The sequence below is a fragment of the Salmo salar genome, chromosome 01, assembly GCF_965601325.2.
Source record: "Salmo salar chromosome 01, fSalSal1, whole genome shotgun sequence".
Lineage (NCBI taxonomy): Eukaryota > Metazoa > Chordata > Actinopteri > Salmoniformes > Salmonidae > Salmo > Salmo salar.
In genome coordinates, this window is record NC_138291.1 from 46,969,079 (window position 1) to 46,994,888 (window position 25,810).

The 25,810-nt window shown below is 42.9% G+C and overlaps 1 protein-coding gene across 9 annotated transcripts in view; it reads right to left on the bottom strand.

Moving 5' to 3' along the window:
- nrxn3a (neurexin 3a) overlaps positions 1 to 25,810 on the bottom strand; it is a 430,381-nt gene that overhangs the window by 331,767 nt on the left and 72,804 nt on the right. For 7 of the 9 annotated variants that reach the window (XM_082974859.1, XM_082974856.1, XM_082974855.1 and 4 more), the window contains exons 1-2: positions 7,800 to 8,102; positions 4,807 to 4,968 (exon numbers count right to left, since the gene is read on the bottom strand). In XM_082974859.1, the coding sequence (XP_082830985.1) occupies positions 4,807 to 4,908 (102 nt within the window). In that variant the 5' untranslated portion in view covers positions 4,909 to 4,968; positions 7,800 to 8,102. Of the gene's footprint in view, positions 1 to 4,806; positions 4,969 to 7,799; positions 8,103 to 25,810 lie in introns of those variants that run through there. The other 2 variants (XM_082974861.1, XM_082974860.1) reach the window with 2 other exon arrangements.

Genomic DNA, 25,810 nt, shown 5'->3' on the forward strand with positions numbered 1-25,810 from the left:
CCTTGACTTTTTCCACATTTTGTTTCGTTACAGCCTTTTTCCCCTCATTAATCTACACACAATACCCCGTAATGACAAAGCAAAAACAGGTTTTTAGAAATGTTTGAAAATGTATCAAAAATTAAAAACTTAAATATCATATTTACATAAATATTCAGACCCTTTACTCAGTTCTTTGTTGAAGCACCTTTGGCAGCGATTACAGCATTGAGTCTTCTTGGGTATAACGCTACAAACTTGGCACACCTGTAATTGGAGAGTTTCTCCCATTCTTCTCTGCAGATCCTCTCAAGTTCTGTCAGGTTGGATGGGGAGCTTTACTGCACAGCTATTTTCAGGTCTCTCCAGAGATGTTCGATTGGATTCAAGTCCGGGCTCTGGCTGGGCCACTCAAGGACATTCAGAGACTTGCCTCAAAGCCACTCCTGCTTATCTTGGCTGTGTGTTTAGGGTCATTGTCCTATTGAAAGGTGAACCTTCCCGCAGTCTGTGGTCCTGAGCGCTCTGGAGTAGTTTTTCATCAAGGATCTCTTTGTACTTTGCGCCGTTCATCTTTGCCTCGATCTTGTCTCCCAGTCCCTGCCGCTGAAAAACATCCTCACAGCATTGATGCTGCCACCCGCAAGCTTCGCTGTAGGGATGGTGCCAGGTTTCCTCCAGATTTGACGCTTGGCATTCAGACCAAAGACTTCAATCTTGGTTCCATCAGACCAAAGAACCTTGTTTTTCATGGTCTGAGAGTCTTTAGGTGCCTTTTGGCTCCAAGCGGGCTGTCATGTGCCTTTTACTGAGGAGAGGCTTCTGTCTGGCCACTCTAACATAAAGGTCTGATTGGTGGAGTGCTGCAGTGATGGTTTTCCTTCCAAACTTCTTCCATTTAAGAATGATGGAGGCCACTGTGTTGTTGGGGACTTTCAATCCTCAACACAATGCTGTCGTCTTGGAGCTCTACGGACAATTCCTTCGACCTCATGGCTTGGTTTTTGCTCTGTCAACCGTGGGACCTTATATAGACAGGTGTGTGCCAATCAAGTTGTAGAAACAGCTCAAGGATGATAAATTGAAACAAGATGCACCCGAGCTCAATTTTGAGTCTCATAGCAAAGGGTCTGAATACTTATGTAAATAAGGTATTTATGTTTTTATTTTTAATAAATGTGCAAAGATTTCTCTACGTAATTGTAGAATCCTGAGGATTATTTTATTTTTTAAATCCATTTTAGAATAAGGCTGTAACGTAACAAAAGTCAAGGGGTCTGAATACTTTGTGAAGGCACTGTATATTTACCAAATCCTTGTTCAGCCTTGTTCCTTGTTCAAATCCTTGTTCAGTTCTTCAGATCACGTTGACAGGATAGTCTCGAATGGCGCTCATCCAGTTTATTCTCCAGTGATTGCACGTTTGCCAATAGAACGGAGTGTAGGGGTAATTTATCCACTCTTCGACATAGTCTCGTCAGGTATTCCACCCGCCGGCCACTATAGTGTTGGAGAATTGGGCTAATCAGCATTATTTTGCCTCCGACTCATTGAAGTAGAAGTCCTCGTCCAAATTGAGGTTAGTGATAGCTGTTCTGATGTCCAGACACTCTTTTCAGTCATCAGAAACAATGGCAAAAACATTATGGGCAGGAGCCCGTAAAACGTCCCCTATTCTCTCCCGCGCCATGTTTGCATGTGTGTGTGTGTCGTTGACCCATGTATTGAGAGGAGATGGAATGAAAGGAATAGGGACAAAATGCATTTTGATCAACATTGAGGGAACAATGACTTCCCTAGGACCAGTGAAAGTGTGAGAACATTTGTGTAAGTCCATGCGTGTTCATACATGTACGCGTGTATCATGGTGTTGGTGAGCTAGTGGCCCCAGTCATACAGTGGTGATTGGGTCAGTATGGGCAGACCTGCCCAGCATGGCACAGAGCAGGAAGTAGGGCAAAGGAGATTATATGGCTGCTACACATTTCCCCCGATCTCCTGGGCTACATGATGCTCTGATGGAGATATGGAGAGGAGGTGGCAGGGGGTGTGGGAACATGTGTTTGGGCAGGGGGTGAAAGTGTGAATGTTTGTGTGTGTGTGTACCAGTAGGGAACAGCTCCAGAGAGAGATACAGGACCATACTGCCACACTGCAGCAACCGTCTCCAGCCAAGCGCTAAAAGATGACATCACCAACTCCAGGGAACTGTGTGTGTATGTGTGCTCAGAGGGCAACTGTGACACTGTTAAAAAATTGGCATAATCAAAACATCTCCGAGCAGAACAGACCCAATGGAACAAACAGACCGTTTTCAGACTGTCTCTTTGCTTCCTACTCTCCTGTTAGATTTAAACCCAGCTGCATAGTCAACGAATCCCATCCCATCACTTCACCTGAGCCTCTGCATCCAGGCAACTGCTTGACGTCCGCGGCCGTAATCAAATGATTTACCAACAATTGAAAAACAAAATTAAATACGCCTGCAACAATTTGATGTCGGGTGAAAATGAATAACCACTGTGAATTGGATCAGATGGCTCCCAGAAGATACTGAAAGCTCTGATCTCTCCCTTCTTCAAAACTAGATGGGCTTTATTGAATTTAATCCTGATTTCATAGGATCCACAGAGCATAATACACATTGCAAGATACTCTCTTTACAAGTAACCTATGATATTCAACCCATTTTAGTGAACCCACAGTACCGTAGTAGCGGTTCCCAAACGTTCAACCCAAGCTTGAACAGTAACCCACTGGACCATTTGGTCCTAACCAGCCATTTTTGAAACACTGGTGTAAAGCACAGACTCACATACTGCACTGATTGTAAGTGGCTCTGGATAAGAGCTTCTACTAAATGACTAAAATGCAAATGTGACAGTGGTGGTATGTGGTTGTCTCACCTAGCTATCTTAAGATGAATGCACTAACTGCCAAATGACTAAAATGTTAAAGTGGAACTGACAGCGTTTTAGCAACATGAAATTAAAATCGTTCAAATACACACCCAGGAAGATTTTTTTTTTTTTACATTTCATGACAAGCGAGCACTTAGATATGGTAATTTTCAAGTTTTTATAAATTCATTGAATGTTTGGGATTGACGTATAGTCATTCATTTGTGAATAAATAAAACATCTGTCTTGTCCAGGACCAGAGTTTACGCAGATCGGTGCATGCTAACCAATCAGAGCTACAGTAGGCCTACATGCAAATAAGCCATTTGCCACACGGGCCTGCCATCATTCACCTTGAACTGGACTGTGTGTTTACAGGCAGCAGCAACAGTGCGACTTTAGATCATTAGAACGCATTCGCCAAAAGCCCCAAAATACACCTGAATGGATTTCTCCTCTTACATTTAGAAATTTCACAGTCCTATTGTTGATCAAACAACCATAACAAGGTAGGCTATCTCTCCCTCATTTGCCTATGCACATCAACAACAAGATCAACAAATAATGCTAGCCAGAGCGAGATAAGCGAAAATCTAACTAGGGAAAATTAGATAAACCCTCAAACTTTAAGCTAGTTGGCTGTCAAAATTGCATTGAAACAATGGGGAATAGTAGCCTGCTCATCCTTCTGCAGCTTGCCTGTTTTTGGAACTTGCCTTCCTGCCAGCCAAATACATTTGATTGACAACCAGTGCTTGACTTGGACTGAAATAGATGCCAGTACTCATTTTTGGTGCTGGTACTGTTTACATTTAGGTGCAGGAGCTCCACAAAACTTTTGAGCTAATATTCTATAGAGGTGCAGGAGCTCAAGTAGTAGAACATTTGAGGTGCCGGTACTCAGCTCCAGTGAGCTCCTGCCCAAGTCATGCACTGTTGACAACTAACAGATAGGCTAACTGTGGATAACAGTCATTCAAGTTCAGCACAGGTAGCTAGCTTACAAAGCAATTCACATTTCTTGCTAGCTAACCAACTCTGGAGCTCTGTCAGAGTGAACACCAGGTTATTGGTCAACTCCCTGACCAAAGCACTTCTCCCTCGATTGCTCGGTTTGGCCGGGAGACCAATTCTAGGAAGAGTCTTGGTGGGTCCAAACTTCTTCCATTTAAGAATGATGGCCTCTGTTTTCTTGGGGACCTTCAATGCTGCAGAAATATTTTGGTACCCAGATCTATGCCTCGACACAATCCTTTCTCTGAGTTCTACGGACAATTCCTTCGACCTCATGGCTTGGATTTTGCTCTGACATGCACTGTCAACTGTGGGACCTTATATAGACAGGTGTGTGCCTTTCCAAATCATGTCCAATCAATTGAATTTACCACAGGTGGACTCCATTCAAGCTGTAAAAACATCTCAATGATGAGCAATGGAAACAGGATGCACCTGAGCTCAATTTCGACTCTCATAGCAAAGGGTCTGAGTACTTATGTAAGAAATAAGATATTTCAGTTTTTTTTATTTTAATACATTTGCAAACATTTCTAAAACACAGTTTTTGCTTTGTCATTATGGGGTAGTGTGTGTAGATTGATAAGGACAATTTTTTATTTAATCCATTTTAGAATAAGGCTGTAAAGTAACAAAATGTGGGAAAAGTCAAGGGGTCTAAATACTTCCCGAATGCACTGTATATTAATCATGCTTTGAACTGCATCCATCTATTCTGCCAACAATGCCTTTCTGTAAGTTAGGACATTTTGAGTCAAATAAAACCTATTTTTAAAACCTCTTATAAAGTTTGTTTTGAAGCATAAACTGGGAATTTGATGTATTTTTACTGATATTTGTTTCATATCTGCAAAGTTGTTAAAACCCTGCAAGTTCCACTTGAATGTAAATGTACATATTGCAGCAGTGTCACCTCTTTGAGGCAGCCCATGAAGTTGTTGCTGACAGGAGACCCAGGCAGGTCGGCGGTACTGGGGCTTCCACCCACGTAGAAGAAGTCATCGGATCCCAGCATGGTGTAGTCCTCCTGGGTATACCCCGTGGTCGTCAGGATACCGTCAACCGATATCGTCACCTAGACAACGGGAAGAACCAGGAAGGAGAAAGTCCACTCATGACCATCTTGGGTTTGGGGGAGAAAGGAGGGTACGGGGGTCAGGGTGTAGGCAGAGGTTTATGCTTAGGTTAATCTAACAGGGACTAGGTTTTTGTCTCGATATTGTGTCTTAGTAATGCTCGCTAGTGTAATGGCTTCAAGTGTGTGGCCCAGTCCCAAAACCTGGACCGTGTCATTGGATTCCTCTGTGTTTCTGTCATGTACGTCAACTCTTACGCTCAACCAGGGCAGATAAAGAAAATATGTCAGTGGGAATATTTTCTTTAACTTTGATGCAAGTTAGTAAATGAGGTTTCTTTGGGGATTTGGCATTTGGTTAGATTTGAAGGGTTAGTAGGAAGCCAACAACACCAAGGATAAATAGATTTTGCTTGTTTTAGTTTGAGTTGATATCTGGATAGTGGAGACATTGACAAGCATGCAAAAAAGGGATGTGCTGCTAATTCTACATATGAACAAGCCATGAGTATCATAGCCATGTTGTAGTTAGTTATTTTCTTAATAACAAGATGAGTTGAGTGAATGGGGTGCTAATACAAAGCAAGGTCTATCCTATAAGTCAGCTGGATGGAACATGCCAAAGCCCAATCACTACACAGTCAGACCACACCAAAAGCCATGAGAGGGGGTTTTCAAGGGAGGTGTAGCATCACAATCGCCACTTCCACAAACATTCACCACACACAAATGACAGCGTGAATGGCAGGTGAGTTAAGTGTTAGCTAGGCACGTTATTGGGAAAGCAAGGGATGAGGATAGTGTGAGATCGAAGGGAAGGATGGTGAAGTTTAGGCATGCCATGCGCCACTGTGTACTGGAAACAACTGTCAGAGCTCCCATTGATGAACTTTTGGGTTTTCTTTCCTCTTTTTTTGCAGTTGTAGAAAGCTTCTGGCAGTTTGGTCGACAGTCATCGGCCAAAACATAGGGAATGCAAAGGAGGTTTTAGTCAAACAGTCAGCCCTGAAGGAAGACTTGATTGGGAGGGCTTTGGAATAGAGAGGAAGAAGTTGTAGAAAGGAAAGCAGAAGAGGAGAGAAGCTAATGTGAGAAAAAGAAAGATGAACGATAGAATCAAATCATGAACGATGGACGGAGAGAATCCAATATAAAGAAAGCCAAGAAATACCAACCCCATTTACAATTTTTTGGGACAATAGTGTCTAGAATGAAGAGTCAAAGAAAAAGGAAGAGGGGAAGGAAGGAAGGAGCACACGGCAAACCCCAAAAAAAGGAAAATTGGAATGATATCTACCAGACAATGGAGTTTGTTTACCATAGCGTGTCCAATGCCTGATTGCTTTGAGGAAAAGGGGGAAGAAAGGAAATTAAATAGTGAACAGAGGGGTTGTTAATAAAAAATTAAATTAAATAAATGAATAAACAATGATGAAGAGTTAAGGTGTTGTTAGTACAATAGCTGGTTAGGCAACAGTTAGTAGGACAATGACTCATTCCATGAGTGGTGAGTTCTGATTTTCTACAAAAGCTTGTTCTCAGGGAAAAGAGAGAGAGAGAGAGAGCGAGAGAGAGAGAGGGGTGATTGAGAGAGAGAGAGAGAGAGAGAGAAAGAATTAAGAAAATAAATAGAGAGATAAAGTGGGTAAAAGAGAAAAAGGGAAATATTTTATGGCATATAGCTCAATTTGAAATCCTGAGTATTCCATAGGTAGAGGGATGAACCTTGAGTTGACCTTGATGAAGTGATGATATAACATACATACTTACATAGAATATCAACCTGGTTTAGATTCCAAAAAGCTGCTTGACTTTCCCATGAGATAATGCTCCTTTAAAAGAAACACCCTTCCCAGATTGCGTAATTAGCTGTATGGAATATAACTAGCTAGATTTCATACAGCACCTTCACAAAGCATCTATTTCAGCTTTGAGCTTTCTCCTAAACTGAGTAGAGATCAGATTAAAAACACTAATATAGTAGTAATATGAAAACGTTTCCAATGAAATGTCAGAGACAACATTTGGCATTATTGTATTTTACAAAAAATATAAATATAATTTGTAATATATTATTATAACTTAAGGATAACCATTACTACAATTCTTTACATAGTTGAAATCCTAGTCTATCTTTTGCCCCCTTGCCTAGAGCCAGAACCCTCCCTCCAACTCTCACTGAGGGTGTGGAAGGGAACAGGACCTTGACTATTAGAATATTTCGTAATGTGGGTTTGTGGGCGATTTTACAGCTAAACAGAGATCAGTCTGAAGTAAACAGGAGTCGTCGTGGTTGGCTGGAGCTTCTCCCTGCCAGCACCCACGATAAGACGTGAAGGAGGGAGAGGGGAGAGGTGAGAGAGAGTGCGAGAGAGAGGATTGTAGGGGTGGACCGAAGAAACAGTGGACCGAAGAAAATCAGACTGGAAATTGGTGTTCTTGGAATTCAGAAAATATGGAGAAAATTAATAGGGGAAAGTAGGTAAAAGTAGTCATGAAATAAACCATGTCTTTAGAAAATAGTAAGTCATTGGGGTTAAAAATAGAGACAGTCTTGAAAAAACTGAAAAGAAAAAAAAAACTGTAAAAATTCTTGTGAACTTTTTCATTTATGAAACGGACCAAAAAACTAAAAGAACAGGAGAATGTATAACACAATAAAAAATATTTGGGAACTGTCAAATCTATTCAAGATAAACAAAATATACGTGTCTTCCACCTATCCTACAGTATCAGTTGACCTGAATGTCCTGAATATATCTGCATGTTTGTACACGTTATGTGTTAGCACCACAGCGCTGTCCGCTCTCACCCTCCCTAGCCACTATTACCTGTCTCAGGTTGCGCGTGACCTTGACGTCGTGCCAGGTGTTGTCATTGAACTTCCCGTTGACGGGCTCCACAATGGCCTCGAAGGCCCCTGACCCCAGGTTGATGACCAGGCTCACCGCCCCATCCTTCAGGGCCAGGTTGACGTAGTCGGCCGACTTCCCCGTGTGGAGGATCAGGCCGTTGCGCTGCCACGTCTTGAAGGAGAGCGTGATCTCGTCACTGCTGCTCTGGATGGGGTTCTGGGACAGGTCGTAGCAGAAGTACTCGGAGCCGCGGAACGTGGCCACGTTCTCCTCCCGTGCTGCAATGGAGCAGATAGCAGAGAACAGGTGTTAGAACCCAATGATAAAGACAAACCAAAGAGAAAAAGGAGAGGTTAGAACCTAATATAGAACGCACAACTGAGAACCGAGAGTATTTTATTTGAACAAAGACTCTCCAGATACCTAGGACATTTAACGATGTACTCAAGACACAATAAAAGCACCACCAGCACACACTTAGTGAGCTACATGAAAAAGGACCATTACAGACACCAATAACACTGAGGAGATATGGGATAGACTGGGTTTCAGGGCAGTGTGACCATCAAATATAATTGGAGAGTGTCATGCACAGGTATTGTCAAACATCATCAGAAGCCTAATCTCACCACTTGAATTGGTATTTCTTATGAAATGGCAGACCTGTTATGCTTTAAATTCGATAAAAGGTAGGAGAGTAAAAAAAAAGGAGCGAGAGAGAGAGAGAGAGAGAGAGAGAGAAAGTGAGAATGTGTGTGTGAGAGAAAGAGAGAGAGAGAAAGTGAGAATGTGTGTGTGAGAGAAAGAGAGAGAGAGAGAGAGAGAGAGAGAGAGAGAGAGAGAGAGAGAGGAGAGGAGAGAAGGTATCATTGCCTTTGCAGCTGAGAGAAAAAGAAAGCGAGAGGGAAAGACAGAGGACAGAGGAGAGATTGAGACAAAAGAAAAGAGAGACAGGACAGGACAGAGTGAAGGAGTGAAATGCGGTGACAAAAACAGAGGACAGAGAGAGAAAGAATAAAACAAAAGAGAGAGAGAGAGAAATGCTAGCGAGAATGAAAGAAATAGGGTGGGGAGAAGGGAAGGGGGAAAAAGAGTGCAGTCGAGCACTTATCTGTGAGATCATCTTCAATTAGCTCTCTGTCTGCTAAGTGAAGTGAAGCTGGGGAGTGTGTGGGTTTAGCCAAGGCCAGGCGGAATTTATCAGAGCCAGCCAGTGCTTGCTGTCTCCGGCTCTGGGCTACAACATGTGCTCTGCATACTCAATAAGGCCCCGGTCGACACAAAATGGCTTCCGTCTTTCATCCTCTGAATACAGCGGCTACAGCGTCTTCAGGCCTCATTTCCTCAAAAGGAATCCATTCCACAGTGAAAATGGCACTTTCACCTATGCATTGTGTGTGAGGTCTGGTAATGTGAAGGCATAGCTCAGGTCCAGAGCTGATAGGGCAGGTCCAGGAGAGCGTCATTTGACCTCACAATAGGTTAACTATCAGGTTGAGCCAGAGTGAACCTTTACATTTACCTTAGCATACGTTCCTGTATGAATTAGACCTGGTTAAAATATACAGTGATTGATTAAGCTTGAAGTTTTAGGACTGTCCACTGGTTCTATTGTACTAGGCAAACTAAAACAAATGCAACTCAAGTCTTCAAAAGTATTTGATAAATGTATTTACCAGAAGTCTGATATACATATTGGATATGGCCTTCTATGAATGTGTCAGCAGGGATGTTGACAGAGAAAACCACTGCATCATGAGTTGCAGTAGCATTCCTCCAGTTGTTATACAGCAGCAAACTCTTCCAGTACTTATCTTAATTCACAGAGTAAATACACCATTGTGTTAGACATGGCACTTTAGCACACCGATTTGGCACCAAACAATAAACAACATTCATTATTAAATGTACTCTCCTCGAGGCTACATCCATTATCTTGTGATGGGTGCAACAGCACGGTAGTCTGGAGAAAAAGGCAGTTTTCACTTGCATTCCAAAAATGTAGAAACATACATTTGCACAAGTTGGTTCAAACCTATTTTATCAATGGTCCACCTGACTTAACCAATTACAAACTGATTAGCCAAGCAAACACTACCCCCCCCCCCCCCCCATCTTATCTCCAGGTCGGCCAGGCAACCTGACATCACAGATACCACCACACCTCCTAACGCCTCTCCTGATAGGCTCCTGTGATCAATGATTAATTAACGCAAGTGTTGTTTTAACTAAAGACTGGGCCAGACCAGATGTTAGAGCTCATCCATTACCTCCATACTGCTCAATACTTAATGAGCAGAGCAGGGGGAAACCACCCTGAGCTAAGAGGCTGTCTCCACTACTGAGAGGTAGGGAAGGGACAGAAAGACAGGGGAGACAGGGATACCAGCTTGGGTAATACACACTGAGGGAGATAAAGCCTGGGTTTATGTGAGACACAGTCTGGGATTATATGAGGGAGGGAGGGGAGTTGAGACAGTCTGGGATTATATGAGGGAGGGAGGGGAGTTGAGACAGTCTGGGATTATATGAGGGAGGGAGGGGAGTTGAGACAGTCTGGGATTATATGAGGGAGGGAGGGAGGGAGGGAGGGAGGGAGGGAGGGAGGGAGGGAGGGAGGGAGGGAGGGAGGGAGGGAGGGAGGGAGGGGAGTTGAGACACAGCCTTGGGTTATGTGAGGGAGGGGGGGGAGTTGAGACACAGCCTTGGGTTATGTGAGGGAGGGAGGTGAGTTGAGACAGTCTGGGGTTATGTAAGTGAGGGAGGTGAGTTGAAACATAGTCTGGGGTTATGTGAGGGAGAGAGGTGAGTTGGAACATAGTCTGGGGTTATGTGAGGGAGGGAGGTGAGTTGGAACATAGTCTGGGTTCATGTGAGGGAGGGAGGTGTGCTGTACTGTAAAGATACATACTAGTATAGGGAGTACATTGCAGAATTTATTCGGACTAGGGTACACACTTTGATTTGGTTGGAAGAGGGAGATTAATGGGGAACGAATACAAGCTTGTTTTAACGAGAGACCATACATAACGAGAGGCCGTATCATCTCATGTTAGCTGTATGAGAGAGGAAGGACAAAGATATATCAGTCAGTCTGTAATAGAAAAAACCCACCACAGCTCAGATGACATCCGCTTTAGTTCAAAGAAAGTTTAGTTTAACTTTCAGAGTTTCCGCTCTTCTCCCCCAGGCATAGTGGAATGAAGTGAACCCTCTCTCTAACTCAAACACCGCCCCCCCCCCAGGCACCCCACCACCTCATACCACCTCCCTCCATCTCTCCCTGTCTCCCATCCACCCCTCCATGGCCCTCTGCTGGCTAAACAAGCCTTGTCTGTGTGCATGGGTAATGTGAAACCATAGGGAAGCCAGGGGGACCACAGAGCTTTGCCCATAGGAGCTAAAATACAGACAGACAGACAGACAGACAGACAGACAGACAGACAGACAGACAGACAGACAGACAGACAGACAGACAGACAGACAGACAGACAGACAGACAGACAGACAGACGAGAACTGCCTGACTGACCACATAGACTTCTGACAGAGAACATAATGGTGAAAATTAAGAGGTAGGGATAAAAGTATTAAGCAACAACTATCAACTAGCTTTGGACCAATATTGTAATTTGACGTTTCAGTTCATATCCAATCAACATACAGTGCCTTCGGAAAGTACTCAGACCCCTTGACTTTTTCCACATTTTGTTACATTACAGCCTTATTCTAAAATTGTTATATATTTGTTTTATCCTCAGCAATCTACACACAATACCCTATACTGACAAGGCAAAAACAGTTTTTTAGACATTTTTGCAAATGTATAAGCAATAAAAAACAGAAATACCTTATTTACATATGTATTCAGACCTTTTGCTATGAGACTCGAAATTGAGCTCAGGTGCATCCTGTTTCCATTGATCATCCTTGAAATGTTTCTACAACTTGATTGCAGTCCACCTGTGGTAAATTGAATGGACATGATCTGGAAAGGCACACACCTGTCTATATAAGGTCCCACAGTTGACAGTGCATGTCAAAAACCAAGCCATGAGGTCAAAGGATTTGTCCGTAGAGTTTCGAGACAGGATTATGTCGAAGCACAGATCTGGGGAAGGGTACCAAAACATTTACGCAGCATTGAAGGTCCCCAAGAACACCGTGGCCTCTATCATTCTTACATGGAAGAAGTTTGGAACCACCAAGACTCTTCATAGAGCTGGCTGCCCAGACAAACTTGGTCTTGGAGGTGACCAAGAACCACTCTGACACTCTGACAGAGCTCTAGAGTTCCTCTGTGGAGATGGGAGAACCTTTCAGGACAAACATCTCTGCAGCACTCCACCAATTTGTCCTTTATGGTAGGGTGGCCAGACGGAAGCGACTCCTTAGTTAAAGGCACACGACAGCCCTCTTGGAGTTTGCCAAAAAGCACCTAAAGACTCTCAGACCATGAGAAACAAGATTCTCTGGTCTGATGAAACCAAGATTGAACTCTTTGGCCTGAATGCCAAGAGTCACGCCTGGAGAAAACCTGGCACCATCCCTACAGTGAAGCATGGTGGTGGCAGCATCATGCTGTGGGGACGTTTTCAGTGGCAGGGACTGTGAGACGAGTCAGGTTCCAGGAAAAGATGAACGGAGCAAAGTACAGAGAGATCCTTGATTAAAACCTGCTCCAGAGCGCTCAGGACCTCAGACTGGGGCAAAGGTTCACCTTCCAACAGGACAACGACCCTAAGCACACAGCCAAGACAATGCAGGAGTGGCTTCGGGACAAGTCTCTGAATGTCTTTGAGTGGTCCAGCCACAGCACGGACTTGAACCCGATCGAACATCTCTGGAGAGACCTGAAAATAGCTGTGCAGCAACGCTCCCCATCCAACCTGACAGAGCTTGAGAGGATCTGAAGAGAAGAATGGGAGAAACTCCCCAAATACAGGTGTGCCAAGCTTGTAGCATCCTACCCAAAAAGACTTGATGCTGCAATCGCTGCCAAAGGTGCTTCAACAAACTACTAAGTAAAGGGTCTGAATTCTTATGTAAATGTGATACATTTTAAATAAATTATCAAAAATGTCTAAAAACCTGTTTTTGCTTTGTCATTATGGGGTAGTGTGTGTAGATTGAGGGGAAATAACAATTTAATCAATTTTAGAACAAATGTGATAAAAGTCAAGGGGTCTGAATAATCTGAAGGCACTGTAGATACAAACACATGTATAGTTTGTGAGCTAGGGGGGCATTTAACATTCCAAGATGGCACAAGACCAGTAGTCTACACAGGAAGGACGCACTAAAGCCAAAATGCACCAGCAAGATGGAGATCGGGCTAGAGGTCCCCTGGGTTTTTATAGCTATAACGATTGTACTGAAATATGGAATTAAGGAATAGGCCAAGAATATCTTAATAAGTAATATGTATGGAGTGGAGGGACTTTATGGTGCAGTTATGATTTTAACAGTCTCCATAAGCCTTTCCTATATAACTCTAAGGGGGATGGATGAGACTGGATGAGCCCTGGCAGGGGTCATACGAAAAAGTGTCTGAGAAGAAGAAACGGCAGAAGCAAGAGGTTATGGCTCTACTATATCTTGTCTGTTTTAGGGGAGAGAACTGCACCGCCAACCGGTTGGTAATGCTTCTCAAAATGTCTCCTAGAAAAAAAATTATCATTTTGAAAAAGAGGCTCAGTTCCATGCATTTTAACCGTCTCAACTTTGCTTTAACTTAAATCCTAATTGATTTAACTTATTGATCGGTCGGGGAGTTCTCTGGGATAGATTCCCAAGTCTAAAACAGCTGATGGAACTAAAACCAGTCTGTCTGTAGCCTAAAACCAGACAGGTCGACTCTTGACCCTCAAACACTGGATTTCTGCCTAACTGGATTAAAGAAACGCACAGTAATTTAAAACCTCAAGAGTGTGTCTAGAAGGGTCTTGTCACGTCCTGACCCTTGTAAGAGGTCATTTTCCATAGTAGAGTGGTCAGGGCGTGACAGGTGGTTGTGTTGGGTGGTTTTGGTTTTCTGTTTCTATGTGGGGTTTTCTAGATTTCTATTTCTATGTTTATTGTTTTCCATGTTTTGGCCAGGTATGGTTTCCAATCAGAGGCAGCTGTCTATCGTTGTCTCTGATTGGAAGCCATACTTAGGCAGCCTGTTTTTCGTGTGTGGGTGTGGATAGTTGTTTTCCGTTTTGTCAAGTGTACCTGACGGAACTGTTGGCTGTCGTTTTGTTGTTAAGTGTTTCATTAAAGAAATGTATGAGCACTCTACACACTGCGCCTTGGTCCCCTTTAGACGACCCTTGTTACAGGTCTACTGACTGACTAAAATGACAGCCCACTACAGACTGTGATAAATGACTACAATAGCCCTGATTAATTAATAGTATGGATTGGTTTAAATAAAACATTAATGAAATGACTGGCTTCAGTGACACCGCAGTAATGGTTTTAGTTAAAAAGTGAATCTGTGATGAATAAGTCATTGCCCATAAATAATCTAGACACAAAATGATTTATGACAAATTCGCTGAATATTAAGGCTCTTTGGTCAGAGCAGTAGCTATAAATCAGAGTTTAGAGCATCACTTTGTGCTCTTCTGTATCCATCTTCCTCTATCTTGCTGGTGAACTCATGGCTAGGGAGAGGGTCTGATTTAATGCACTGAGGAGCTTCAGCGAGTAATATCCTATATCAGCATCTCTCTCCAATGACTCTCTCTTCCTCCTTTCTATCCCTCTGCTCTCGCCCCCTCTCTCTCCCTGTGCATAATTCTTGAGTCTAGGGCCCTGCTGCATTTCTTGTTCCGCTACAGTGACTCGCTCCTCCCTTTTGCACGTTTTAGCAAGCACTATTAGCTCTCCCTCCACCTCGTTTTCTACCTTTCCCTCCCTATTACCCTTACCTCCTTCTCCCATCACATCTCCCCTTTCCACTACATTTTCCTGTTCCCTGCCTTCCTCCCTTTCCTTCATCTTCATCAAGGTCTCTTGTGAAAAAGAGATTGTATCTCAACGAGACAAACCTGGATAAATAAAATCTTCCTCTCTACCTTTTCACTCTCCCATGATCTCTATCCCTAGCTCACAGCCTCCCTCCCTTCATTTTCTTGCCTCTCTGTAATACCAGGTGGACAGCTTGTGTGAAATTAACCTGGGGTTCCCTGTGAGAACAGCAGAAAATACAGGGGATCATTTCTCCATGCCTTAGCATAATTGATACACACACACACACACACACACACACACACACACACACACACACACACACACACACACACACACACACACACACACACACACACACACACACACACACACGCACACCTTGACACACACACCCTCACATGAAGGTATAGGTTACACAATTTCTCTCTGTTCTCCCTCATACTGTATAACACAACACATCAAGAGACTTCACTGACCATAAGTGGCCTCATTGCGAGCGTGTGTGTGTGTGTGTGTGTGTGTGTGTGTGTGTGTGTGTGTGTGTGTGTGTGTGTGTGTGTGTGTGTGTGTGTGTGTGTGTGTGTGTGTGTGTGTGTGTGTGCGCGCGCGTGTTTCGTGCGTGTGTTCTTACCATCCACAGCCCACCGGTTCTAAAAGAGTTTTACTGTTCACTATGAGTATTTTATCTATAACGATAGTTCAGGGATGGTGAGGGCGGTAAATCAGACAATAATTTAAAAGAACCTCTCCGATGATGACTAGTACTGTGTGTATGTTCTTTTGCTCTTTATATCTTTCGAATTTGAATCCCAAGAAATGTTATGGAAAAATAATGGTTCAATAAAATGTTGTTGTTTCCTTCAACTGTAAGTACAGTTTAAAGGGATAGTTCACAGAAATTACAAAATTAATGGTTTCCCTGCTTAGGTTTTTTTTACCTGGCCACTGTTCAAAATTCGGACTTTTGTGGCACAATCCAATGCGTCAATGTTATCCATATATTAGGATTTGGTGCTTCATGTCCAAGCCATCTATAAGTAACTTCATTGAGTTTCATTGAGTTTTTGATACTTTGGGATGATTTGGACATGAAGCGTGAAAATGCCTCCTATTCTCTCCATTCCTCTCTACCTGTATAAATTAGTCCTAAAAGCCTTTTCTCTCCAGGAAACCTCCAGATTGTTAATTAAGAGGAGCATATTTAACTGACAATGAGCGATGCTTAATTCAACAGGAGCATAGCTCATTTCATTCAGTAAAAAAAAATTGAGACAAAAATTCACAGGGTCTTCTTTTGAGCCGGATGTGCAGTTGAATTATTGTAATTCGAAAAGGTTAGATAAAAAGACACAGGAGCTGTACGTGTGTTGTGAATGGAGGGATTTTTAGAACAAACACAGGAGCTGTGTATCAAAACAGTGTGGTGGGGAATCATGAGATAATGTTGGCGCGAGCACACAAACGTAGTATTATAAAATACACCCACACACACAAAATGCAACACGCATGCACTTGCACAGAAACACACACCCCACACATTTTGTAGGTGGCGTTATCAGCAGGGTGGATCTGGCCTGAGACCAGGCGAAAGCATTGAGGAATTCCAGGGTTGACCATCTGTTGGCCTTATTCAACACAGAGTGACACACAGAGACAGAGACAAGCAACAAGCCTGGGACCGGGCTCAGGCAGGTCCATTCATATTCAACAGAACAAACCCACTACAACACTCCACTTTCTCTCTCTCTCTCGCTCTCTCTCTCACACACTCTCTGCCTCACCTGACAAGGACACCTTACATGGAAACAGATTGCTTAGCAAATGGGGAATTATTCATACGAGCTCGGTATTGTTAATCAGAATAAAAGTGTTATTCACAGAGGGCTGAAAATAAATTACATAACATGCAGTATAGAGAGGAACAGAGGGAAAGATAGAATGAGAGAGAGAGAGAGGCGGGGGGAGGAAAAAGGGGGAGGATGAGAGAGAGATAGAAAAAAGAGGAAAGAGAGAAGCTGATTGAGATATTTCCCTCTATAATCATGTGTAATGCCAATTCTCGACTCCCTCCCTACCAGTGGTGTATCAAATCAGGGTGTTCGCCCACACTACCACAACATGCAGAAGTAATACGGGAAAAGCCTTATGAGGCATTCAAACTCAAAATGGTGTCTTTCTTTCTCCCATCCACATTAAGCTCCACTATGTCAGTATGGGCCACTTTGTTGCAAAAAGACAAGAAGACATGACAATCTGGGGAAGAGTACAGCCTCTCGAAGAAACAACGAGGATGTGGATTATCCATTTACGGCCCTCTCACTCCATCCCGCCCTCTGAAAATTGTTATTCCATTTTTTGTGGAAGCTGCGGGTGACTGTTTAAAGCCGTCTCTCCCGCCATCCACTGGAAGCAATTTCATACCCAGCTAATTTGAATTTGATAGCTCTTTTTGATCTCTGGCATTAGCTATATTTCATGAATTCTCTCATCTTTTCAATTACAGGTAACGTTAGGGCTGAGGTGCAGAAAGAGAGAGAGAGAGAGAGAGAGAGAGAGAGAGAGAGAGAGAGAGAGAGAAACAGTGGCGTGTCCAGGGGTGTCCTGAAATCTGATTGGCCACCCCAGATAGGTCGTCTCTGAATATGTAGATCGTTTTGACCAAGATGCACACCGACAGAAAGACTCACTGGAGAAAGAATCCGAGCGAATGAAACAGCACCCCATCTGTCTTAGTATGTGTAGTCCATGTATCTGATGCTGTCTGGCCCAAAATAATATAACATGTCATATTACTTTGGGCCAGACAGCATCAGATACATGAACTACAGATACTAAGACAGAAGGGCGTTGTTTGCCTGGCACGGATGCTTTCTCTAGTGAAATACCGTAAAACTTAAATTAATAGCCAGGCATTTATTTGTTTAAATCACTGAACACAACATGCGCTTATTAGAGACAGGCTTCTATTTGAGCCAGGCGTCCATTTCCTTAATGCGCACAGCTTTTGCTCATTTGCATAGTTAATCGTTTCATTCCAGCATTTTAATACATTCCTTAATTTCCTGCACTAATGTGTTATTATTTACACACTGTTTCACGTTTCTCTTGTCTTAGTATGCCTCCATTTTTTTTTTTTTTTTTACTTTTCCTGACAGAATAGTTATTCTCCTCTTTGACTGTGCATTTTTGGCAGTTCTTACTTTCACTTCTAGAGGGCGATCAGACTATTTTCTAGGGGTCTGTACTCCCGAAGTTGTTGACTGTTTTTGTGCTTGCCAGTTAGCTAGCAGTTCTCAGCTGTTAGCAGCCAATGGCTAGCAGTTTCTTAGTGGTGATAAAAACTGGATGATTGCCATAATTTTTTGAGTCATTCACTAAATGATTCAATGTAACAAATCAAATATTAAGCCTTGTAAATAATTCAGTGTAATTCATGGTAACCTCACAGATACACACGAATGACAAAATAATTTCGTATTGTTAACATTCTTAGGGAAGCCTAGCTTCCCTTGACACCCATGAATACACACCACTTTGTAGGCTTAATGTCATCACACAAATGGTGTTCGTAATAGACGTCCCTTTCCATTCAAACGGCACAGGTGCACAGTGCTGGATTTATTTTGGAGGAGACGAAAGTGCACAGGTGACCTACTTAACCTACTTTTTGAAGTGATTTGTTTGATAATCAGATGAAAACATCGTGCCTGGTTGTGTGCAAGACACATTAAAATGTTAAATGACATGTCTTTTAGCCAATAAAAAATAAACATGCAGGCGCATGCACACATTGTAGGTCCTGTCGAAAGAAAATTGACCTCTGAATGTCACGGTATAATTCACACTCTGGATGGCCGTTTCATGTGAATTTAATGCTCAATGCTAATACTCTGATAGAAAATCCTGACCTTGAACGCAAACACTAACAAAGACTTTTGAAATGTGTTTATGATTTATTTGAAAAATTCGATTCAAGTTGCAATCAGCAGTAGAAACAATAACAAAGTATTCTCTCTGCCGGTGTTTTGGTAAAAAGCTGAGGGACGGGCCTGGGGAACTGTAACGTCTATAGATGTAAGGACTAACCATCCAAATGATAGTTTTAACCATATTTTGAGTCTATAGTGTTTTGTGTAAATGTACTTTGTTTACAAACATTGGAGAAAGACAAGCTTATATTTTGGGTTCTGATGGGGTACGACAGTTGAACTAAGCTCATGAGGCATTCATAAGATACTGTACATTCTTCAAGAATCAACGGGTACATATCATTCATTTATAAGTCCAAAAATGAATGTAGCAACTGCTGATTGCCCCTTTAAGGTAAAAAAAAAAAATGTATGGCCTCCTTAAACTGTGGAGGCGAATGGGTGGAGACTTGTATATAGTATGTATCCAACTAAAGCGTCTTCAGTCATTTTACATTTACATTTTAGTCATTTAGCAGACGCTCTTATCCAGAGCGACTTACAGTAGTGAATGCATACATTTCAATTAATTTCATACATTTTTTTTTCTTTTTTTTTTCTTCTGTACTGTAGTCAAGCTAATACCATTAACTTCTATATACCCACGTCTCTATTTGAGGCCCAGCTCATTGTCTTATTTTACAGTAATACAATCACACTGCATGTCCCAAAAAAGTATTTAGAAATTAATACCAGAAAACCCCAAAAAAGGTTAAATTGCCCACGTAGAATTATTATTATTATTTTTTAAATAGCTCAGAACATGACACACGCACACAACATGTATTCTGGGGTGCAGATGCTTCTTTTGCTTGTGGGAGGAGATTATATCCCACACAAAGGAGTGATTACATGGTAGAATGAGCTCCATATTAAAACATGATCACCTTTCACCAGAGCTCAGGTGGGAACAATCATGGCTAGATGTTACTGCAATTATACCAATTACAAACTGAGGCGAAGGACATATCTAGCCCGACTAGTAGCAAATCATTTGCATTTGATAAAATAGTTTTTGGGCCTCAGTACTCAGCGCAATTTTTCTTGCTCTCTATTTTCAAAATATGCCAATACATAGGCCTACAGATTTTGTGCATTTTAGCCTAATATACTAATTATTTGCCAAATATTTAAAAAATCATAATACAGCTGGAAATATTACAGAAGGAATCTCTCTCTCGTTGAAGCTGAGGTGGTATTGTGACATATCTGTCTGTGTGAGAGGAGAGGGCCACCGTACTCTACAGTCATTTCCTCTAATGGGGAGAGGCAAAGGCCATATAATCGCCACGAAAATAGAGAGAACGAGAGAAAAGAGAGAGAAAAGAAACAAGACACAGCATCAAAGAAGAGCAAAAAGAGGGGGATGGGCCTCTCCTCCTCCTCATCCATTTCTCAGACACAGCGAAAATAATGACTGTCATTTTAGCAGATAGAGGGAAGACAGGATGAGAGGAGAGGAGAGAAGGGTTTTGAGAGAACGAGAGGATGAGAGCAAGCCAAGATGGATGATAGCGGAATTGTCCAATGAGGCGAAAGAGAGATAACCATCAGTAATTTCAGGCGCTCAGGAGGATTTTCATTTGTTACCGGGCTTGACCAATGGAGCGCCCCGTTGTCGGAACCAAGCGACTACGCGGAATGGAGTGAGGGAGGAAAGAGGGACGATGAAGAGAACGAAGAGTGGAGGGGAGGAGGAGGGAAGGGGCACATATCCTTGTTGAAAGGGGTGTGGGGAATTATCTGTCGCCATTTTGACTCCATCCATCGAGTGTGCAGGTAGCAAAGAGAATAGCTATTGCCAGAGCTATTCTAACCCCCTTCAGATACGTTTAATATCGTTTAATATCACCCTTAGAGAGACGCATCGGGGTACAGAGAGATGAGCTTAGTACAGTCTATCCCTGATAACGTGACGAACAGCAACGCTGTGTAATTGACTATGACACCCGTACAAGTGAATGCTAATAGCACATCGAGAAATCACATACTAAACAATACCACATACAGTAATCCCTGGTAGGATGAGTCGGACAGCCACACAATAGGACATTGAACACGCACTTTCAAAAACATAATTTCTTCAGTCTAGACTGAGCAATGAATGTAAAATGCATAGGTTTTCATCAGAATGCATTTCACACATTCTACAGTGTACATTTTGGTACTACAGTGTGTTAGAAGAAATACATTCACTTTGTTGTTTGAATTCGATTCATCCTATTTCATAGTCTTTAAGGCCAATAACTGATAGGCCTATATTTCATAGCTTTGGCAACAAATAAATTGCAACTATGACTCAGTGCCTTTATCTCACTCTCTCAATATCAATCTTTTCATACCTATTGTATTTGTCAAAAGAATAACAATATCCACAAACTGAAATGGTTTCCTCACATTCCTGATTATCAACCAGACCCTTTACCCATAGGCTCAGAGTCCTAGCTAGTACATCCATGAGAGAGAAAAAGAGAGAGAGAAAGAGAGAGAGAGAGAGAGAGAGGGATGGATGGAGGGAGGGAGTGTGTGCGTGGGGAGGGGGGGGGGGGGGGGGGGTGCGGCATGGCACGGTGAATCTCCCCCGCGCCTGGTGCCTTCTGTCTGGGGCGGCGGTGTAGGCATAACTCCCGGAACTGAAGAAGCATGACAGGCCCTGGGTCCCGGGAGACTTTTCATTTACTCCCCAACATAATACAGGGTTATTGGCCATTATCTCTGCTGTCAGCGCCTGTGTAGATACCTAATGACGGGCCAGCCGATGAATCCGCTCCCTCTTCCGTTGCTACAGCCACTGCCGACGCAGCCACTACCGACGCGCCGCTGCCATTTCTCAGCTGAGCAGTCGTTGCCTTGGCGACCGGGGAAAGTAACAACGGTTGGATGAGAAAGGGGAGAGGACAGGAGAAGGGGGAGAGGGTTGGAGGGAGTGGGGGTAGTGGTGGTAGGACAGCCCATAATTCTCCACTTGAAGCGGATAAGACAGGCGTTTAAATAAGCGAGGCCATGCTCTCGTGATGAGTTCCATCCGAGCAAACCAACAGACAGTGGACTGACCGTTTCTAGAATCTACCTCCACCATTTTCACATTTGTATCCCGCATGTTGAGGTAACCTACCTAGCATACATTAGGCCTATGGATGGTAGAAACAAGCAGGAAATTATTAAGGGAAATTATCAATCAGTTTGGAGAAGTGTATTATCTAGGTTTCTGAGGCATGTCAATGCCATTTACTGAGAAGGTAATAGTGAAGACCAACTGGCAAGTGTCTTCACTGACTTTTTCAAGTCTGTAATACCAACGTGTTTCAAGCAGACCATCATAGTACCTGTGCCCAAGAACACTAAGGTAACCTGCCTAAATGACTACTGACCCGTAGCACTCACGTCCGTAGCCATGAAGTGCTTTGAAAGGTTAGTAATGGCTCACATCAACACCATTATCCCAGAAAACCTAGACCCACTCCAATTTGCATACCGCACCAACAGATCCACAGATGATGCAAACTCTATTGCACTCCACACTGCCCTTTCCCACCTGGACAAAAGGAACACCTATGTGAGAATGCTATTCAGTGACTACAGCTCAGCGTTCAACACCATAGTACTCTCAAAGCTCATCACTAAGCTAAGGATCCTGGGACTAAACAACTCCTTCTGCAACTGGATCCTGGACTTCCTGACGGGCCGCCCCAAGGTGGTAAGGGTAGGTAACAACACATCTGCCAATCTGATTCTCAACACGGGGGCCCCCTCAGGGGTGCGTGCTCAGTCCCCTCCTGTACTCTCTGTTCACTCATGACTGCATGGCCAGGCACAACTCCAACACCATCATTAAGTTGCCAATGACTCAACAGTGGTAGGCCTGATCACCGACAACGATGAGACAGCCTATAGGGAGGAGGTCAGAGACCTGGCCATGTGGTGCCAGGACAACAACCTCTCCCTCAACGTGATCAAGACAAATGATTGTGTGTACAGGAAAAGGAGGACCGATGGGGCTGCAGTGGAGCAGGTTGAGAGCTTCAAGTTTCTTGGTGTCCAAATCACCAACAAACTATCATGGTCCAAACACACCAAGACAGTCGTGAAGAGGGAAAAACAACACATATTCCCCCTCAGGAGACTGAAAATATTTGGCATGGGTCCTCAGATCCTCAAAAAGTTCTACAGCTGCACCATCGAGAGCATCCCGACTGGTTGCATCACTGCATCGGTCCCGTGTGGCTCAGTTGGTAGAGCATGGTGTTTGCAACGCCAGGATTGTGGGTTCGATTCCCACGGGGGACCAGTACGGTGAAAAAAAAATGTATGAAATGTATGAATTCACTACTGTAAGTCGCTCTGGATAAGTGACTAAAATGTAAGTGTATGGCAACTGCTCGGCCTCCAATCGCAAGGCACTACAGCGGGTAGTGTGTACTGCACAGTACATCACTTGGGCCAAGCTTCCTGCCGTCCAGGACATCTATACCAAAGACTCCAGCCACCCTAGTCATAGACTGTTCTCTCTGCTACCGTGCGGTACCGGAGTCTATGTCCAAAATACTTCTTAACAGCTTCTACCCCCGAGCCATAAGACTCCTCAACAGCTAATCAAATGGCTACCCAGACTATTTGCATTGCCCCCCCCTCTTTCACACTGCTGCTACTGTCTGTTTATCATCTATGCATAGTCACTTTAACTCTACCTACATGTACATATTACCTCAACTAACCGGTGCCCCCGCACGTTGATTCTGTAGCGGTACCCCCTATACATAGCGTCGCTATTGTTATTTTACTGCTGCTCTTTAATTATTTGTTACTGTTATTTTTTATTTAACACAAAAACTGAATTGTTGGTTAAGGGCTTGTAAGCATTTCACTGTAAGGTGTACACCTGTTGTACTCAGTGCATGTGACAAATACAATACAATTTGATTTGATTTGATTTCGTCTGACTTGATACCAACATGACAGCTCGCTGCAAAGATAATGGGGAATGACACCAAATTGCCATCTCACTGCAAAAATAATCAATAAGACCTAGTAAATGAGATCGGAATGGCTTAAAAAAAATGAATTGGGCTACAAAACCCTGTAGAGTATGAAGGAAATGGCTTGGCAACATTAACAAGAAAGATTGGATGTTGTTGCTGATCTTCATAAGTGGATGTGACAATATCTGCAACATCAGCAGGCTAGCTTCAAGGACATGTCATTTACGTATGACAAGCTTTTCCGTGTATGTGCGTGCGTGCATTCATGTGTACGTATGTGCGTGCGTCTTCTGGGCTTGATGTCGAGCAAGGATAAATGTGGCGATAAAGAGTGATTGGGTTTTAGAGAAAGTACTTAAATATGCTTTCCTCCACTTGAGCCAGACTTTAATATATTTTGTCTTTTTGACAACATTTTCATATATCTTTACAAAATGCATACACAGTAAAACTTTAAAATACCACAATGATATTACTTTAAACTACAACAAGTACCAGGCATCAGCATCTAAGGACAGACAGAGATGTCATTCTTTCCGAGCCAGCCTCCTTTTATATGTGAAAAGATACAATTACATTCTGACAGGAGATCATCATCACATCAGGCCAGCTTCATCTAAATGTTAAACTAATTTACAGACGGGACATTCTGAATATTTGTCATTAATATGACTTGGTGTCAGGGGGGACACATTTCAGCCTGACAAGACCAGGAAGTGACAGGGGTAGTGGAGAGTAAGGTAAGTTGAGCCAAAGGGTAAGTTGAGCCACCCCTTGTTTCTAGGAAACCATTAAAAAAAATCATGGGACCAAATACTTATGAAGAGGTCATCATTTCATGGAGTCTGTGAAGGAAGAAACCACATGGAAAAGCAAGTTAGGTCCAAAAAACTGATTTTGACTAAGTCAAATAGATTTATTGTCTTATAGGTTTCATGACGCTTGTATCTAAACCAAAGTCATTTTAAGATTCTCTTAGATCAGTTGGGATCTAAGAGAAGGGAAGAAGTCCATTCGAGCAGCAGCAAGAGATGAAAAAATAGACTGAATGACACTGAAGGGGTAAATTGACAAAAACATTAAAACGTACTTCTGCGAAAGAGAGGCTATGATAGATAAGGTCTTATCTGATAACATGGCGTCTGAGCTTGCTAAACATATCAAGAATCTCACAGACCAATGTCATGGGCTTAGTAGCATCAAATGTAGAGAACTTGCCTATGAAATGGAACATCAAAACAACATCACGGTCCCAAACAACTGGTCAAGAAATGGAAGGGTACGTGATATTCAACAGAGAGATCTTCACTGAGGGTACAAAACATTAAGCACACCTGTTCTTTCCATGACATAGAATGACCAGGGGAAAACTATGATCACTTGTTGATGTCGATTAAATCCTCTTCAATCAGTGTAGATGAAGGGGAGGAAACAGGTTAGAGGGATTTTTAAGCCTTGAGACAATTGAGACATGGATTGTGTATGTGTGCCATTCAGAGGGTGAATGAGCAGGGCAAAAGATTTAAGTGTCTTTGAACGGGGTATGATAGTAGGTGCCAGGCACACCGGTTTGAGTGCGTCAAGAACTGCAAAGCTGCTGGGTTTTTCAACAGTTTCTTGTGTTTATCAAGAATGGTCCACCACCCAAAGAACATCCAGACAACTTTACACAACTGTGGGAAGAATTGGAGTCAACATGGGCCAGCATCTCTGTAGAACGCTTTTGACACCTTGTAGAGTCCATGCCCCAATGAATTGAGGCTGTTCTTAGAGCAAAAGGGGGTGCCACTCAATATTAGGAAGGTGTTGCTAATGTTTTCTACACTCAGTGTATATCTGAATGTAGGCATACATTTAAGATATACAATATACCACACCCCATTCCATGAATTAAACTTTGACCTACCAGCACCCACTGTCACAGTACACCATCGCCCACTTACCCCAAGGTGTCTCAAATTACCCTGTTCCTATAATCAACATACCCCATACCTGGGTAAGTGGTGTCAAGAGACAACTTTCTTTGGACAAGCTAGGTTTTGAAAACTGTTATGTTTACATGAATTCTGATTATTTCCAGG